The 20,435-nt window shown below is 37.1% G+C and overlaps 1 protein-coding gene and 1 pseudogene across 1 annotated transcript; one reads left to right on the forward strand and one right to left on the reverse strand.

The window, feature by feature from the left end:
• Positions 1-9,712: 9,712 nt before the first annotated feature.
• LOC103455539 (uncharacterized) lies at positions 9,713-15,682 on the forward strand (annotated as a pseudogene).
• Positions 15,683-15,756: 74 nt separating this feature from the next.
• LOC103455371 (galactoside 2-alpha-L-fucosyltransferase-like) lies at positions 15,757-18,887 on the reverse strand. The gene is made up of 2 exons (XM_008394954.4): positions 18,371-18,887; positions 15,757-17,342 (listed from the first exon to the last, which is right to left on the reverse strand). Exons 1-2 carry the CDS (start codon positions 18,618-18,620, stop codon positions 15,880-15,882), a joined length of 1,713 nt encoding a protein of 570 aa, XP_008393176.2. The 5' UTR covers positions 18,621-18,887; the 3' UTR covers positions 15,757-15,879.
• Positions 18,888-20,435: the final 1,548 nt, after the last annotated feature.

A 20,435-nucleotide genomic window follows, 5' to 3' on the forward strand; every position in this document is an offset into this window, starting at 1 on the left:
TAATTTTGTCTTTAATTGTTGACAATTTAATGCTCATTTGCACTAATTAACTAAATACATGCAACTCAACAAGGTTTAGATATTAGTACGTGAGAAAAATATACAAGATATTAGTACGTGAAAACTAAAGCAAAATCCTAATCCTTAAAGGATATAGAAAACTCTAATCAACCCTAAATCCTAACCCTTAAAGGATATAGAAAATTCTAATATCCTTGTCCCACAAGAAAACCATAAACAAAAATAAACTAATAACTAATTTTCCAACACCAAATACATGCAACTCAACAAGATTTAGATATTAGTACGTGAGAAAAATATACAAGACAGAGGGGCATTTAAAAACTAAAAGAGGATTTTCACTATTTTAATATGATTAATTGAATAATCTGCAAAGCAAAAAAAAAAAAAAATGATTAATTGAATAATTTGTAATGAAAAAAAAAGGATGAGAGGGGGCATGTGCCCCACTAGGCCTTACTTCCCTCCGTCCATGCTTATCAGAGGAGGGTTACTTAACAAACTTGACGGGACTTCTGATGGAATAATTCTCCACGCGCAGTAACATCTGCATGAAATATATAAAAAAAAACTAGCTGCTAAATTAGGCGATGGTTTTATTAGGGTTTAAGAAGTAATATTATATGCACTTTTTGGAGAATTTCTAGGTCATCCAATTAATGATGTAATAATATTGATCACCACTTTTATAATTAATGTGTCTCTTCTACTCTAGTTTAACTAATATTACTGAGCAGCCTCTTACTGCCAAGAAAAAAAAGGAGAATGGAAAAGGAACATGAAAAGAAATATATAACAAAATACTTTGTTTGGACGCTTCTCTGAAAATAAGAATTTTGGACTATTTATGGGCAAACACTGCTATATTATGCTTTTCGTTAGTTCTTTTGGCTTTTGTTACAAGCATTTTCAAACATTCCCTTGATTTTTCAAAAAAATTATGAATTCCATAATTATTTTCTTATCTTCGTTTAGAAGCTAGAGTTCTATTGTACATCAACATATAATATATACGTAACACGAAAATTTCTGTAACGAATAGCAGAATAACATGATGAAATTAGGGTTACAATCTCAATGGGTATCCTTTTACAAGCATATTCTTCTGATTTGATCTCCAGTATTTGTGTTGATTCAAGGGTGATGCACACTTGATCTTGAATTGGACTTGAGGTTTCTTGAAGGGCCATCAGGGCTTGATTTTGAACAAAACGGGACCATGAGGGTTTCACGTGGTAGCTTCAATTTTAGTGTGGATGAATTCGCACATGTATTTGTTGTGTTTGTTGATTCTCGAAGAACACCAATGCTTAGTTTAGCTAGAGAGCTTTCTCATTCTCCAAGGGCTTGAACTTCCTTTGCTTCTCTCCCATCTCCTCTTTCTTGAAAATGAGTCCGATGTTTATAGGCAAGCAATTGAGTGTTAGTTTAGAATCCCCAATCTGAATCCCATAATTTGCGAGATTGATTTTCTGATTTGATTTACTTTGAGCTAATTATTTAATTTAGCTTTTAATTAAACCAACATCTTTAATTTAGACTAATTCATTTACTTTAGTCATTAAAATCAGAATTAGTAGCTTAAGAAATTAAACCATAATTGAGGGATTTGATCAATTAGGGTTAATTTGCTCTTTTTTTACTTGATTTGATTTGTTTGAGTGAGGTCTCAAATGTCGACGTATGTCACTCTTGATGACCCGTTCGCCTTTGATGATTCACATGCAATGCAAGCCATTTGGCAAGACCCAAGGTGTGCGCAACATAAGCCTTAGTGAGTCAAAATTTAATTTGTTGGTGAACATTTATTTCATCAAAATTTCGCTGTCTGCAATATAATATTTTTTAGGTGGTTCAGGAAGTTTCATTATAATCTTAAGCCAGCATATCCAACTGTAAAATTTCAAAAATGTTGGAGTTTGTATGCAAATTGTCACATATATATATCGTTAGTGTATATATTGTCAAGATACTTGATATTATAATCTTCATATTAATAGTAATTTGGTGCGAATAATATTTTATATAGGTCTGTTGGTATAAGACCGAACAGGTATTTGGATAAGCCAAATTCAAATTTTCATACTTATCTCTTCAATTTGAATTTGGATTATGCGGGCAGTTTCTTAACTTCCTAATACCTGTTGGGAAGGGATGCCTAATATCTTATATAATAGCAAAGAGGTCAGACACGAAAAAAGAATATATAATAATATACATCTACTGCATATAAGATACATATCATTTGGAAGAGAAAGCATTCAAAGGTTCGCCAGAATTCAAAGTTCCGGTGCTGGAACTTTGAATTATAGATAGTTGGATCTTGGGGGACGGACGCCCGTTGAACTACAAGCATGGAGTAGGGGCGCAATTCTGTCTTTAGGACACTGCAAATCTGCAGGCCTCTATCTTTTCGATCAAGTCAGTTTTTCTACTTTCTTGTCTCTTTTATTTTACAATATTTCAATACGAATTGGTTGTAATACAATATTGGATTATAGTTATTTCATTTGTATATTATAATTTGTTATCAATAAAGTTGTATTCTGATTGTTTGTTCCAACAATCTAAAGACAGAATTGTTGTGATGGATCAAACATTAGTGAATGCAACAGGCGTTAAGAATCCTCTCCCTGAGAAACCAGAGAAATTCAAAGGTGTGGACTTCAAAAGATGGCAACAAAAGATGTTATTCTTTCTGACCACAATGAACCTAGCCCATGTTGTGAAGGAGGAGGCTCCTGTGGTGACTGAACTACCAGCGGATAAGGACATGTTGTCTGCAATAGACGCTTGGACTCACTCTGAGTTTCTTTGTAGAAACTATATTTTGAATGGGCTAGACGATTGTCTGTATGATGTATATTCATCATGCAAGACTGCCAAGGACCTTTGGGATTCACTGACCAAGAAATATATCACTGAAGATGCTGGATCAAAGAAGTTTATCATTGGTAAATTTCTGAAATTCAACATGGTGGATTCCAAACCTGTCATGGGCCAAGTTGAAGAACTCCAACGCTTAATCCATGATTTACATGCTGAAGGATGCTCTATTAATGAACACTTCCAAGTTGGGGCAATCATTGAAAAACTGCCTTCATCTTGGAATGATTTTAAAATCTATTTGAAGCATAAGCGCAGGGAGATGTCTCTGGAAGATTTAATTCTCAGGCTAAGGGTCGAAGAGGATCATAGGAAAGGCGACAAAGCTGATGCGTCTTCCATGGAAGCCAAGGCCAACTTCGTTGAGGCTAGCAATCCAAGGCCAAAGCATTTCCAGAAAAACAAGGAGAAGAATGCTAAAAAGAATTCAAAAAAATCAAAGGAGCATGCTGGGTGTGCGGAAAACCGGGGCATAGGGCACAAGATTGTCGTTTCCGAAAGGATATGAAATCTACCAATTCAAACACCAACAATCGCAAGATCAACGAAGCCAATGTGACTGAAGGAGATATGTTGGTTGGTGTTGTTTCAGAAACCAACATGGTATGTGATACAAATGATTGGTGGATTTACACCGGAGTAACGAGGCATATTTGTGGGGACAAAAACTTGTTCTCTACCTATGAACCAAATTCAAGTGGTGAAAAGCTTTATATGGGGAATGCCTCCGCTACAGAAGTTGTTGGAAAAGGAAGAGTTGTATTAAAGTTCACTTCTGGGAAGGAACTTACCTTGCTGAATGTTCTCCATGTTCCTGAAATTAGGAAGAACTTAGTTTCAGGGCCTTTGTTAAGCAACAAGGGCTTTAAGTTAGTGTTCGAATCCGACAAATTCGTGCTTAGCAAGGGAGGAATGTTTGTAGGCAAGGGTTATTTGGCTGAGGGATTATTCAAACTCAATGTAATTGTTGATGTTTCTATTAATAATATAAATAAGGCTTCCGTTTATTCTGTTGAGTCTATTGAACTTTGGCATGCTAGATTAGGCCATATTAATTATCGATCAATGCATAGAATGGCTAATTTAGGATTAATACTGAAACATGCTATAGATTTCAATAAAAATGTGAAATATGCGTTGAATCAAAGTTTGCTAGACAAACTTTTAAATCAGTTTTAAATAAGTCCAGTGAGTTACTTGATTTAATACATAGTGATCTATGTGACTTTAAATCAACACCAACTCGAGGAGGAAAGAATTATTATATTTCTTTCATTGACGATTGCAATAAGTATTGCTATGTTTATCTAGTTCATAGCAAGGATGAAGCCTTGAATATGTTTAAGACATATAAAGCCGAAGTTGAAAATCAACTTAACAAGAAAATCAAAGTTCTACGATCGGATAGAGGAGGCGAGTATGAATCTTCTGCCTTTGCAGATTTTTGTAATGAACATGGAATTGTACATCAAACGACGGCACCGTATACGCCTCAACAAAACGGTGTAGCGGAAAGAAAAAATAGAACTTTAAAAGATATGATCAATTCCATGCTTAATAGTTCTGGGCTTCCACATAATATGTGGGGTGAAGCTTTGCTTACTGCAAACAAAATCTTAAATCAAATTCCACATAAGAGGACAAATCAATCTCCTTACGAATTGTGGAAGGGAAGGATGCCCACATATAAAATATTGAAAGTGTGGGGTTGTTTAGCAAAAGTTCGAGTTCCTTTGCCGAAGAGAACTAAGCTCGAACCAAAAACTGTCGATTGTGCATTCATTGGCTATGCTAATAACAGTGCAGCGTTCAGATTTTTAATTGTAAAATATGAGATTGTGGATATACATGTGAACACAATTTTGGAATCTATTGATGCTGAGTTCTTTGAGAAGATATTTCCATATAAAGATAATAAATTAAGTTCTAGTAAAAAGAGATCACATGAACAAATTCATGATGATGCTCCACCGACATCTGATGTCCAAGTTACAGACTTGGAACCAAGAAGAAGCACTAGAATAAAAATTCCTAAAAGCTTTGGGCCTGACTTTATAGCTCTTTTGTCAGAAGCCGAACCAAAAAATTTTAAGGAAGCAATATCCTCTACTGAGGCTCCTTTTTGGAAGGAGGCAATACGTAGTGAAATGGAGTCGATAATGCAAAATAACACATGGGAATTGGTTGATTTACCACCCGGTAATAAACCGATAGGTTACAAGTGGATATTCAAAAAGAAATTCAAACCAGACGGCTCTATAGATAAATATAAAGCACGTCTTGTAGCCAAAGGTTATCGACAAAGAGAAGGGCTGGATTATTTTGATACGTACTCGCCTGTATCAAGAATTACATCGATTAGGATGCTAATTTCTATTGCAGCCTTATATAATTTGGAAATACACCAAATGGACGTTAAGACGGCTTTCTTAAATGGAGAGCTTGAAGAAGAAATATACATGGAACAACCGGAAGGTTTCATAGTGAAAGGACAAGAGAATAAAGTCTGTAAACTTGTTGAGTCCCTATATGGACTAAAACAAGCACCAAAAATGTGGCATGAAAAATTTGATCATACAATGATTACATACGGATTTAAAATCAATGAAAATGATAAGTGTGTGTATGTAAAGAGCTATAAAAACTCGTGTGTCATTGTATGCTTGTACGTAGATGACATGCTCATTTTGGGAACTGATAAAGACGTTATTAATTCCACAAAGAAGATGTTGAATTCTAATTTTGACATGAAAGACTTGGGTCTTGCAGATGTCATATTAGGAATTCGAATTAAAAGAATTGATGAAGGTTATATACTGACACAATCTCACTATGTGGAATCAATATTTAAAAAATTTGGTCATTATAATGACAATGCTGCTGTAACTCCATTTGATCCCAACTGCAAATTAAAAAAACATGTTGGAGATCCAGTCTCCCAATTGGAATATGCACGAGTTATTGGAAGTTTAATGTACCTAATGAACTCTACAAGACCTGACTTGGCATATTCCGTAAGCAGACTTAGTAGATATACAAGCAATCCAGGGAAAGACCATTGGAACGCTTTGGTTAGAGTACTACGCTATTTAAAAGGTACAATGAACTTTGGACTGCATTATTCAAAATATCCACCGGTACTTGAAGGATATAGTGATGCAAACTGGATTTCAGATAGCTCGGAAACTAAATCCACTAGTGGATATGTTTTCACATTTGGAGGAGCATCAGTGACATGGAAATCTTCCAAGCAAACGTGTATAGCACGTTCAACCATGGAATCAGAATTCATTGCTTTAGAAATGAGCGCAAATGAAGCAGAGTGGCTTCGAAATTTTATGGAAGATATTCCGTTGGTGTCAAAGCCTGTAACAGCTATTTGTATACATTGTGATTGCATGGCGACAATTGCAAGAGCAAAAAATAAGATGTACAATGGAACGTCGAGACATATACGACGTAGACATAATACAATTAGACAATTGCTCAAAAATGGAATGATATCCATTGATTACGTGAAGTCAAAGGAAAATATAGCAGTTCCTTTGACAAAAGGCCTACCACGTGAGCAAATTAAATTTTCATCGAGGGGAATGGGTCTAAAGCCAATACAATGAGTTGAACCGGACGGAAACCTAACCTAGTTGATTGGAGATCCCATGGTCTAGGTTCAATAGGCAAACTGGTTGGGTAAGACTCAATAGTTGAACACACAATTTGACCATTCCTAGGATGAATTTGTGTTGTCTGCAGTATGTTTAGGTTATGTATTTTACATTTAATGACACCGATATCTTTGTATAAGACGAATGTAGCAGAACATTCTTAATTGGTGGTCACCTATATGAGAGTATGTGGGGTCGCATTTATGAGAATATTTTTGGCAAAATTCTCTAAAGCTCTCATGAAACCAGGATGTTGTTCAGGACCAAAACGAACACAAACGTATGAACCTACGTATGTAGAAATGAAATATGTGTGATTCTTATTGTATCGGTTTATCACAAAAAGATGAACAATTCAAGATCATCTATATCCATTGCGTCATCAGGTAGACTCGATAAGTATTCACTAAGAAAGGTTCAAGTCCAAAAGACACATCTTCTGATGCATATTTTGTTTCATTTTTCTCTTCCAAGGCTGCATGCATTTCATTTGTGACAATTTCCATACAAATGTGGGGTATTGTTGGAGTTTGTATGCAAATTGTCACATATATATATCGTTAGTGTATATATTGTCAAGATACTTGATATTATAATCTTCATATTAATAGTAATTTGGTGCGAATAATATTTTATATAGGTCTGTTGGTATAAGACCGAACAGGTATTTGGATAAGCCAAATTCAAATTTTCATACTTATCTCTTCAATTTGAATTTGGATTATGCGGGCAGTTTCTTAACTTCCTAATACCTGTTGGGAAGGGATACCTAATATCTTATATAATAACAAAGAGGTCAGACACGAAAAAAGAATATATAATAATATACATCTACTGCATATAAGATACATATCATTTGGAAGAGAAAGCATTCAAAGGTTCGCCAGAATTCAAAGTTCCGGTGCTGGAACTTTGAATTATAGATAGTTGGATCTTGGGGGACGGACGCCCGTCGAACTACAAGCACGGAGTAGGGACGCAATTCTGTCTTTAGGACACTGCAAATCTGTAGGCCTCTATCTTTTCGATCAAGTCAGTTTTTCTACTTTCTTGTCTCTTTTATTTTACAATATTTCAATACGAATTGGTTGTAATACAATATTGGATTATAGTTATTTCAGTTGTATATTATAATTTGTTATCAATAAAGTTGTATTCTGATTGTTTGTTCCAACAAAAAATACATGCTATCCATTTGTCTATCGTAGAAGCCAAGCAAAGGCACCCAGCACATTAATATGGCGATGTGACAAAACTTGGTCATATCATCTATGTATTTGTAGACCGTTAGCTATTTACGAATTGGCCTATATTTAGAATTCATAAACAAATTTATGCTATGTAATATAGCTGAACTGAAATCATATATCTTTAGAATATTGCTCGTGGGATATCGGACGACATATCAAATCACATTTGTGGATAATTTCAAGCATTAATGTTGTCTTTCGTCCCAGATACATATGGACCATGCTAGCTATGACTTATGCCATGCATACATTTGAGCTGAGTACGTCGTTGATTATTTATTCAACATTATGTATATATGTCCCCCATGCATGCACAAAAATGGTAAACTGCTTTATTTGTTTAGTTTAGTTTTGCCTTGGCCTTCACAAGCTTCAACATTAAAGCCTCCACATTGATAAGGTACGCACGTTATATATCTTCATGTAAATTGCCGTACGTAGGGTTCCTCACCAAAAATATAATACAATAGGCCAGTATCCAAAAGTTGTGTCGGCCTATTGCCATTTGTGATGTGTAAAATTAGTTAGTCATCATTTCTCTTTCAATTGTCCTTCAATTGGATACATCAATGTCGACGCCGATGCTTGAACTTTTTCATGCGTTCCTTGAGGTTGTTGTCCGACTCTTTAATCTTTTGAGATACATCAAATTTTTCCTCATGCTTGATAGATATAAAAATCTATGACTATAACATATATCCAAACAGAACTTGCACAAGATAATTAAAGGTGGAAGACCATTTCAAATATGCGACTTATACTTAACCAAGCAGTGAACAAAATAAGTGTTCGCAATCAGCAAGGAAAGGCACGTTACCTAGTAATACTTTGGCCACTCACAAATAGGGAGAAAGGTGAAAGATTTCGGGTTAGGATATTAGGATTATAGTTCTGTATCTTACGATTATGGATCTGGCTACGTATTTGGATTTTGGAAGAAACGAAGAAGAGAGAGAGAGAGAGTATTGAACAGACCTTGACAACTAAGGAGATTTGTGGGGATGATGGCTGTCCTGGCGGAGCTACTGAGGATGCAGAGAGCTCGAGAGGCTGATCCTTTTTTGTTTTTGGATGACAAGGGAGATCGAGCTCGGAGGGAGAGTTCAAACGATGAGAGAGACGAAGAGTTGGAACTGCATTATAGTTATGAACGACGCAATATTAGACAGGGTAGGATTGTTAATATGAAAGTTTCATCAAATGATATTGTTCATCCGCCTCTTATGAAAAAAAGGCTATTTTGTGAAGCACGGGTAGAGTTTCTTCTGCTTTCTGTTATTTTGAACCCATAATTCATAAAAAAAAAAATTTAAAAAAAAACTTCTTTTGTATTTCCCAAAAAAATTAGTGCAATTTAAAAAAAAACTGTTCTTAAAAAAATTTCAACAATTCCCAACAAGCCGTTACTAATAAAGGCCCAACTGAGAAAAGAACATACATATGCCCAAAGGGTTTGCTTTCAAGCCCAAAATGTATTACAAAGGAATTGGATCCGTTTTGGACTTTAGTGTTCGGAGTCTAAGGATTAATCCTTCTGGGCTGCTGATTGGTGTGTAAAAGAAATCAAAGTTGTTAGTTTGTGTGGGTGGGCCAGAAAAATGAGTTAATGGGGACCGTTAGATTCAATTTGTGCGGCTCAGATTAGTTGATCCTTAGGCTCCGGATACTAAGGTCCGGAGCGGATCCAATTCCTATTACAAATGTTCCAAACGCACATGTGTCAAGTTTCCTTAACCCGATCACTCTCCACCAATGCACGCGCGTTTTGACAGGAGAAATTTTTAGTTGTGATGGAAATACAGATGGTATACCATGTATTTTTATATAAATAGTAAAATTTTTTAATTTTTAAGTATTAACCTTTTAACCCGAATAACCTGCACTTTGTATGATGGTCATCTTGAAAAATCTATCTTTTGACAGCTCCAAAATATTCTCGCGGACGGCAGTCTCGTCGTCACTCTCTTCTCTGCAACGCGGACGAGAAATTATCCGGTGCGGTTGAGCACCATGGCAAAACCTGCGTCTTCGGACGCCACGAGAGGATCGTCGACGGCGTCTGTGATCAAAGCCTACTCCTTGCCTCTGATTCTCTTCGTTGCAGCCATGTTCTTCCAGCTCTTCGTTGTTCCCAAATCCTTCCCTCCCTCACAGTACGACGGTACTTCTCTCTCTCTCTCTCACTCTCTCTCTCTCACTCTCTCTCTGTATATACATACATATATGTATGAATGTGGATTTTGAATTGTTGCTTTGTTGACTGAATTGTTGCAGTTCTTGGTATAAAGAGCTATAGCTCCATTGAAGAAGTGAAAAGAGGCGCACGACAATATTTCTTCAGTCTGGTATGTCGTTTTAATGAATGGAATTGCGCAATTTGGTTAGTTTTGAATCTTTTGATAGTTTCCGGAAGAAGAAGAAGGCTCTGTGTGTCAAAGTTTTAAAAACCACACTCTGTAATGCTTCAAATTTTCATGCTTTTTTCAGGAGTTCAGACGGGCAGGCTTTGGATACTTCCGATTTTATCAAGGTTAGTAAATTTATTGGTTTCTCCGCGGGACGGAGTTTTATTGTTCCATGTAGATGGAAAACTTCATGTAGCCTGATTTATCAAATATGCGACCAGATGATAACATTATACGGCTTTACCAAAGCAATGAGAGGAGAAATAGGTTGAATTGGGCAGTTTTTATTACTTACATTTTGAATACATTACGCGAAAATGGTCGTTTTGTATATAGAATACAATTATAAGGAACTGATGGCAAGGAAAAGCACATTTTATTTTCAAAGTATGTGTTTTTTGTTCACTATTTTCGAATACAAGTAGTATGATAACTTCTGTGTCAATGCTTTTAGAATGTGTAGCTTTCATAGTCAGTATTTTGGCTTGTTCTCTGTTCTTTCGTTGATACTATTGATCGAAGTATGGCATTGGGATGTAAGTGCAGATTGAGTATGCTTATGAGTTGCTGACAAATCCTGTGTGGAAAAGAAACTATGACATATTTGGCATCGATGAGCAAATAGTGAGTTCTTACTCCCATTCCAAGCCTTACCAATGTCTTACGTGTCTAGCTTGCAGTTCCATCCATGTTCTGTTTTCGCTAACCTCTGCCACGTGCTCTGATGTCTTATTAATTTCCCTTTTCTGACCTTAGGATATAGTTGAGAAGGTCACAGAGCGATATAAAGGAGAAGGCTTTTCGAAGACAGACCTTCCTTGCTAGAGTCTGTTGCTTCTGGTTGGAACTGAACCTCTTAATCATGTTAAAATTTCAGTTACATAATTTTATTTTATTTTTGTTCTTATAACATTTATTAAGGGATAATATTTTCTTTTTATTAGAAACTGAAGATCATGATGGTACAGTCATGACCTCCAACGATTTTCAGACTATGTTCGAGGGTAACAAACCATGGCTGATTCAGGTAAAGCCATGTTATTAACAACGCCTTGCATGTCATGACAATTATATCCGGCATATGCTTATATCTTCTCCTTGGTTTCCATCCCCTTCCATTAGATTTTCACTTTAAATTAAAGAGGGATATGCGTAACACAACAGACTAACGTATTCTGATATAAAGATCTAGTCAACACATAACTAGAATGTGCATACATGTTCTGTCATAGATAGCCTTATATTTTCTTGTCATATTTTGTCATCAATAAAACTTCTTGCTTTTCCTTTTAAAAGTATACTGACTCCATGCTTGTTGGATTTTGGACTAGTTGTGCTCATTTGGGAGCAAAAGCTGCAGTCAATTTTCCGATGTGTGGAAGAATGGAGAACCTGGTTTAAGATTCTTTACCTGTATTTGAAATGGTTTCTTGAAAGGTGAATACATGTTTAGTGGCCAATCCATGCACTCAACAGAGTGGAGACCTTTTATCAATCGATTAGTTCGTTTTGTCTACTTAAGTTCTTTAACCATTCTGTTTACAACCCATTTTTTCCCTTCTTTTCTTTGTTTCCCTCTTTAGATTCCAATATTTGACTCAAATATTATTTTTATGTATGATAATTTTTGTTTGAGAATATGATCTTTTTGTTTTGTTACCCTCTAGCTGCTTATTTGGATGGTGTGGCAAATACTGGTATGTTGGAACTTGGAGAGCTTCAGCTAGCTACACATTTTGCTGAGAGAAAACCAACTGGGCAACCTTTCTTCAGGAATGGTAAGTGGTTTGATAAATGATCAATATTGCATGCTGTTATTTGCCAAAGTTTCTGTTCTTAATTGCAGGTCTTGGAATTTGTGAATTTTAACTGAAACTGCTCGAAAATATGCATATTTTGATAAACAAATGGTTGGCGATAGATGAAATTAGGGGCGTGGTAGGTTTTAGAAATAAGATCTTGAAACTCGAGGGATATTCCTGGGTATTGTATCTGTTGTGCCAACTGGTGCCAGGATTATGGGGCTGCAGAAATACTAAGCAATCGTAAATTTGACTATGAATCCTTTCGGCGGAAACTCTCTCTTGATGAAGTCTTTCCATTTTCTTTTGTTTCATGTTTCTAACTGCATATCGGTCTCTTACAGGCCTTCCTTCTATTGTTGCTTTTCCTCTGGGGTGTAAAAGTGTCAATTGTTTTATTAGGTGAGGTTTTCAGCAAGCTCTAAGATTATTTCTACATGCAGCCATGCACAATACTGTAAAGATTGATTTTTTATTTCCCATTGCAGAAGATTTTAGATACCCTGCTACAGATATATATAAGGAGAAGTCTTATTTTTGTCATTTCCTTCTTGGTTGATAAGATCCTACATGTCATGTTTCTTTCATTAGTTATGGAATGGCATCTCGGTTTGATCTTTCGTCTCAGGTATGAAGGAGAGCTCCTCAGTTGATTCAGTCATAGATTGGTTTGTGACAACCGTACTTGGTTTGCCTCGTATTCTTTACTACTCAAAGGAGACACTGGTAATTCTATGAGAAACTTTCTTTCCTTCTCCTCTCTAACTTTAGATTAAATACAACTTTGTTCTAAAGATAACTCAAGGTTGATGCAGTATAAGGTTATCCAATGATTCCAATCTGATTTCTCATCTGATTTTATTTTTGCTTAGCTGATTTACGCGTGTTATTAATTCACCTTTCCTTTTTTCGCTTTTCTGCTCTTTATTTTCTGTCACCTTTTAACATACCCAAAAATGATATGAATGCATACTTCAATTTTCAGGGGCAAAATTTTCTAGCAAAAGTTAGTCTTCACAAGGTACTTGCAGATTCAATATTTTTCTATTGCATTTTAATTGATCAACGTATAAATAGATGCCTTCGCAACATGCTGCTATCTATTGTTAATACTTTCGACCTGTCGCTTGGATAGTGGTTTTGTTCTTCTGGTTCACAGGTAAAAGTCATTTTCTTTTCAAAAACAGGGGTGCGTGCTGCTCCATTCGGACACCAAACTGCTAAAAATTATTGGAGTCATGCTTCTTTTGCATTCGTGCTATGGTAAGAAGAGGAATCGTCCTTTTGGTTTAATTCTTGAGTGGCTATCCTAACATTAATCTTCTTGAAAGAGTACAGATTTCCAGATTTTCAAAATAGTATGTGAATTGAGTCTAAAATAACACAAACACTACTATTGTGAGTTCAAACTTGAACTATTACTATAAATTGGGTACCGAAAATTATGCATCTTTGATTTCATAGGAACTTTTGTGCTTTCCAACAGGTTTGAGGAGGAATCTGCACCTGCTATAGTGATTTGAAAGATCCTGGTGTCAAACCTGTTGTGTACCACGGCACATTACTATCTTAACCCTCTATAACGATTAGATAAACTTGTGTGCCTTGTGTGATAACCAAAGCTGTATGTTTTGACTTGCAGGATCTGTTAACTACTTACGTTTCTTATATATTATGGAGCAAAATAGACAACAAGGTACTGTTGTCTTCTCGCGCCATTCTTCATCTAATATGAAAGAGCGCATTACAAAGCTTAGATAGGTTGGCAGTTGACCTTAAACAACAAGGTACGGTAGTGAATAGTACTTTTGAACTTTTTGTAGTAATCTGCAGTAAGACTAATTAACTCCCATTTATTTCTCACATGTTGTTTCAGAGCTACCTCAGTTGAGGAGTACAACATCCATGGAATTGGGTTGTGACTCTCGAGGCTATTCTCGTGCTGGATATGATACCGTTACTTGGTACTGTGCTGTTGTAGCAGGGAGGCATAGCCCAGAACTCAGTAATATGCGTGGAGTAAGTGTCTTTCATATCATTTTATTCCACAATATTGCTCTAATTTTTGGTTCGCATCGAGTATTTAGAGTTGGTTCAGTTGTCAGATGTAGATCAAGAAGTTATGTCATAGAAGTAACTTGGGTGATGATGTTAATTAGCTAATGAGTTTTCTATGCAATCTAACATTCATAATTTTCTAAACTTAGCAATTGGTGCGAATGACATAAGTTTGACAGACCATTTGCAGGGTTGAAGAGAAGTTGTCAAATGAAGTCGAGACAAGGTCAGCTGATGAAGAGCAATCTATAGCACCAGCAGCAGGTGCGAGTAAAAGCAAACGACTGACATTTGCTTGGCTTGACGGAGAAGCCCAGAAGGTGAACCTCTGTGTGTTGTTCACGTTTTTAACTGTTAGTTCATTAAGCGCGGTCTTGAAACTTATGTCTGACTAATGATTTAATTTTTGTTCAGAAATATTGCCTCTTCTTCCTTCAATCTGAAAACATCCATGAAACTTGTGGTGAAAGGACAGATATGATTGATGTTCCTCAGTTATTTATTGTACGCTATAAGAGGAATGTGACAGAAGAGAGTGAGGAGCCCGAGAAAAAGCCGAAAACCATATGGGATGGACTGCAAGACCAGGAACTAGATCCTGCATCACGGCTTGTGGCAAAGTACAATGGTTCAGATAATACTTGGAAGGTATCTAACTATATGTTTGGATTCTTGATTTCACATAATACTTGCAATCGATGCCTCAGACGTCACATAATACAAATTTTCTCTAAGTTGGTGGCTTCGTTTTCACCTTTCTTATGCAGATTATTAAATGGATCTCAGAAACAATCTACGATGGTGACGCCAGAGATCTTCCTCATTATGTAAATGTACTTGGCCGTCTCATACGAGCAGTTTCATAAACTACTCTTTTGTCAAGAGCTTTACTTTACATTTCCATTGCAGAGAACAAGAACTCCTCATTTGGTTCCCGAGGATTCAGAGCCAATGTGGTTAGCAGGTGTCCAAAGAATTCCTTCAACAAACACGATCATGCAGAGCATCCGTGGAATTTTACACGGAATCTATGATTGCATTGGAGATCCAAGGGTTGGTCAAATGTTGCTTCTAGCAGCATTGATGTCTTTCCGTACCATCTGGCTTCAGAGGAGTCAAGCAACTCCAGTGTCAAGTCAACCAAATCAGCCAAATTCCACGGTGAACATTAAGTGCAAGAAAGTAAAAGACCAACTTCACTCATGTTTTTCATCTTTTTCTCCCCGGTCTTGAGATGACATGTCTAATCTTCGTCTTACAGGACGAAAGTAGACGAAGGAGAGACCGGGCTAGAAACGTGCTTAATGAAGACCTACCCCCTTCCATCACCGATATGGAACCAAGAGATTCTTATGAAATGCTACTGTCAGGTTCCGATTCCGAGTAGTGGAGATGCTGCTAGCTTTCTGAAGGTTTTGAAGTAGAAACCAAATACCTGCTGATGTTGCAGAGACCAGGTGCGAACACATTCGTTGAAGGCATGAACATGTCCGAGAAAAAAGTTTGCTTTTTTGTAAAGCAGAATCCAAATTTCTGTGTATATTTCAACTAAAGCATGCAATTACTTATCTTTTAATAGGCTATTGCTTTACGTATTTGCCTGGTTAACCCATGACCGCTATATTAGATATTGAACTCATCATCCATGAGAGTCGAGCATCTTTCACTCTTCCATCAAACTCAACGATTTTTTATTTTTGCTAACATGGAATAACGTTCGTGTATATGAAAAATTCAATGTTATTCATGATCAAACAGTTACAACAACGGTCATATATCACAAGCTACAAACCTAGAACTCATCGTAACGATCGACCAGCTTAAGACCCCAGCTCATATCCTCACAATGCCTCACATGAGGAACCAATGCACCTGTGTCGATTCCTGTCTTGGCCTTGCAATCGTAGAAGGGAGGTGCGTGGAAGCAAGGCTCCATTGACATTGCTCGTCGACAAGGAGGATTGGGTGCTGTACTGTTCTCCGGTTTGTAGAGTATCCACGGTGTCAGCCCCCCAAGACTCTGCGCGACATACCCAAATGTTGACCATGAGCTTGTGACCAACACATCTGTCAAGCTTAGTAGATACATTTCGGCCCATGCCTTGCGGTTGTGCGTATGCTTCTCAGTTTGTTGATACTCCTCGTGACTCGGCTGGAAAATGCCAACCACCTCCCCTGTCACAGTAGGATGCTCCCAGTACATGTCTCTTAGCTTCTCAGAGTAACCAGAGCTTAAAGATGTCATCATCACAGCTTTAGACTTTGGGTTTCCCGATGGACTGACGATGAAATCCTGCCGGTTGAGTTCAGGTAGCAGCTTCTCCTTCAATGCACAGGATAGGATCTGATCAAACACGTGTTCAAAGGGGCCAATCCCAGTATCAAAGACTCTGATCTGGATGCCTATTCTTTCATCTGCTTTTGCTAAATAAGCTTGATAGTATCTAGTAATCAATCCCCATACGACATTTGTGGGGTGGAACAGGTATCGACCCAAAAAATGGAAGGCTGTTTCCTTCCTTGGGAAGAGTTTATGTAGTTCCTGCTCGAAAGATGGGATCAAGAAAAGAGACGGGACAAAATAGTTATCTGTTTTCATGATCAACCACGGTATCCTTTCAAGGAAAGCCTGATCTTGATTGCAGAAGAAAAGCTTATCTTGATCATCGTAATCATGAGCTAGATGGAGATACACAAAAGATGGCCTCACCGAATCATCTGAATTTGTAAAGTTACTAGTCTTCAGCATCTTCCCATAACAGTGAGGAGATTTCTGATCCAAGCTGTTGAACTGGTCCTTAAGGGGGAAATCCGTGGGAAGAAACCATGAGACTTCTGGAAATGGTTCACAGAAGAGGTCAACCATGTCAACTCCAGGGTCCACTAGTAGAACCCGGTTTGTCAGGAGAGCGTAAAGAAACACTGAAGCTAGGGTCAGTATCCTATTCCCTAATCCACTAAAGGAAATCCATACCACATAGTTACAATCCAAGGAGCTTGTGCCATGGCCAGACTTGAGTTGTTCCAGGGTTTTGTTATAGGCTTTGGTGTAAGGTCCACAACGTTTATGCAGAGCTTCATAGCTTCGTAACTTGGATATAAGGTAAGAAGAAGGTCTGTAAGGCAGTTCTTTACGATATGAAGCTGACTGGTACCTGCTGACACAATATCCTTCATCAAATCCATCAGCGAGAAGGCCGCCAAGCAATTTATCCTCTGGCACCTTAACAGACTGAGAAAACTGATCTTCTAAACCTACGGATGGCAAAAGGAAAAAAGAACGATACAATTCTTAGAACCTATGAATATTCAAATAACATACGGAGAGCTTTATCACCATCATGGTTGCATCATATAACTCACAAAGCAGTCAGACCAGGATCTTTACATGAATAGGATACTTGAAAGCAAAAGAAAATAATTGAACCACGAGATCAAAAACAAAGAAGTGTGATAACACACATATATAGGAAATTTGGTTATAAACAAAGTAGTCGGAAATCGGAACAAACAGACAACTAAACAACCTAGTTGAAAATGGAAAATAGCAGTTGGTAAGTAATCAAGCGAGCTAAGTTGGCTTTCACCAACTTGGATAATTCAAAGATCTGAATACAGCAAATCAGCCACGAGAACACTAATCTAATGACCCGAAAACAAAAAATAAAACAACACGAGACTTCATAAACAAGAGACTAGAGAAAACCAGCCAATGAAGCTGATGAAGTGCAGGACTTGATCCAAGCTGGAGGCACTAGGACAACAAAATGCCAAGCAGTTGAAAAAGGACAAAACTTTAGCCCAACCCGAACTAGTAAAATTGTTCAGCATATCAGATCAAGTAGTTCCAAGTTCACCTTGCTCCCCAAACTACCAGAATATATGGGTCTGTTTGTAAGTTCTTTTAAAATAACCGAATTCGCTTTCTGATCACCAAAATCGCTTTTGACCATGTTCGGCAGGAAAAGTTCAAAGTTCTTTTTCAAGATTCAGGAAGCGCATGCATTGTTATGAAAAGTTTTCATGTGTTTCTAATAGATTATAAAAGCGCTTTTGAAAGAAGCATTTCCAAACGAGAACTGCAATGCAGCTGAACCAAAAAGCTTCAGAAATGTCAATCTGATAGCTCTTCTTTCAGCATACGACCCAACAAACAAAATCTCAAATCCAGTCAAAACAAAGACAAAAACTTGGTGCAAAAATCACAGTGAAAGTAAAACCCATAAGCCAAAGTTAACCAAAACCCACTACATAATATTAAAATTTGAGCTTAAATCTGTTACCTTTTCTGGGTTCCACTTCAAGAACTGCAGCTTTTGAAGTTTCGAAAACAGCATCCGAAGGCGGGTCTCTGAGAACCACATTCACCGAGAACAAAACCGAAAACAGAATCAAGGCAGCCACAAAGATCCCCATCACCTTCATCGAACCCGACGCAGATTTCCTATCCGGGTCCCTCAGAGCACTACGGGTATCCAAATCCAAATGCTTCGACAAATCATCAGCATCAAGGTTTTGCTTGAACCTCTTCATCTTCTGAAAAACTTCATCTGGGTACTGCGGAGACCCGGATCAGCGTTCGCTTCGAGGAAATGGTATTCTGATCTGGGTCTATTTGGATCGATGTGTGGGTCGGGTCGTAGAAGTGTTTCTTCCAGTGACTGGTGTCGGACTTTGGGGCGAAGAAGAAGTAGCAGCCGTGGGATGGGATACACTGTAGCCGGTATTGTGTGAGATTTTGTGCAATCGGACAGCTGGCCAATAGTGGCAGGCACGTTACATCTAATTTGTCGGTGCTTGCACCATTGACCATGGCTTTTATATATTAAATTAAATCTACGGCAAATGCTACGACGATTAAAATTTTAAATCAAATGAATAAGAAATAATTATGTTAATTAATATTTAAATAATAATTACATTATCAATAATTATATTATTTGGTTTATAAAATTTGATATGAAAATTTACACACCCTTGTTAACCATCACACACATCGCTCGCTGTCAAATCTAATAGATTGAAGATGATTAAATGACAAAAATTAATAAAAAATGTGTAAAATGATGTATAAATAGCACCACTCTATATTTAAAGTCCCAACATTTTCTCAATTTTTTTGTTTTTAGAAAAACAAAAAAATGATTGCACGAAACTCCCCTTGCGAAACCTATTTGGGCAAAAGAAATTTGGTTTTGTTTTTGGAGAAACTTTTTTCAACTGTTCGGTATTCAAGCGAATACTCTACTTTATGCGTTATAAAATAAGTAGAGGTACAGAAAAATATATATTATTTCCTCCAATTGTACTACAATATGTGAAGTTCAAGTATTGCTTGATGCTAGATACTTGAAAAAATCTCTCATATCATACCATGTATTAGTGCATCACACTCCACTTTAGTAAATAAATTTTCTACAAAAATATCTACATTTTGACGGGCCATGATGTTCATGTAAGCGTTTCGAGCTTGCAAAAAGGATATATGTGATTAGCGCCAGCTCGGGTCTTGAACTTCATACATCATAATCGGAGCTGATCAAATATAATTTTTGAGAAGCAGTTACCAATGTCTACGCATGGATAGAGAGATAATGTTGGTTAACTCTCTCCTCTTTAGATGATCAATCCCTTGAAATATTCCACACTAAAACTCCACTTTTATTGAATCATAAGCTTATTTCAGTTACAAACATGTTATTCTTTACCCCCCGGGGCGGGGGGGGGGGGCGCAAGGAGCTTTGATGTTGCCGCATTTGTTGGAACAATCAAGGAAGAGGGGGGCTCGGATGCTTGAAGTTGCAATTGTTCGAGCAGTGTTGTATGCACCTTTACACTTTCTCTTCATCTGAGGCGATAAAACTCAAGTATAGTTAGCGTTGTATTCACTTACTAATTGATTAGCGCTTAATGTTTATATATGTGAGATAATAAGAGAAATGAGAGGATCAAATAACGATACAGATCGAGAAAGGAAATGGTATATACCGACGGCAAACTCGACACATTGGTGAACTGAACAACCAAGTTTGCAGTGGTGAATTGCTTGATCATTGACATCAACATTTTGAAGCTGCGGAGGGCACTGCCCCAAGCATAGTGTAACACATAGTTGAGGTAGCAATGGGCAAGGGCTTAGGCAATTTATGTAACAAGTACTAACTGCGCTAGTTTTATATCCAGTAACTATCAGGATTATCATATCCATAAAAAAGCTTGCTTGAACACTCTTCCTCTCCATTTTCCGAATTTTTTTAATATTTCACTTATGAGAACTCTTAATATCTTGGTTAAATCAAGAACTAGAGTACACCTTTTAATTGGTCTCATTTTCTAAACCTACCATTG

Source organism: Malus domestica, chromosome 14 (genome assembly GCF_042453785.1).
Source record: "Malus domestica chromosome 14, GDT2T_hap1".
Lineage (NCBI taxonomy): Eukaryota > Viridiplantae > Streptophyta > Magnoliopsida > Rosales > Rosaceae > Malus > Malus domestica.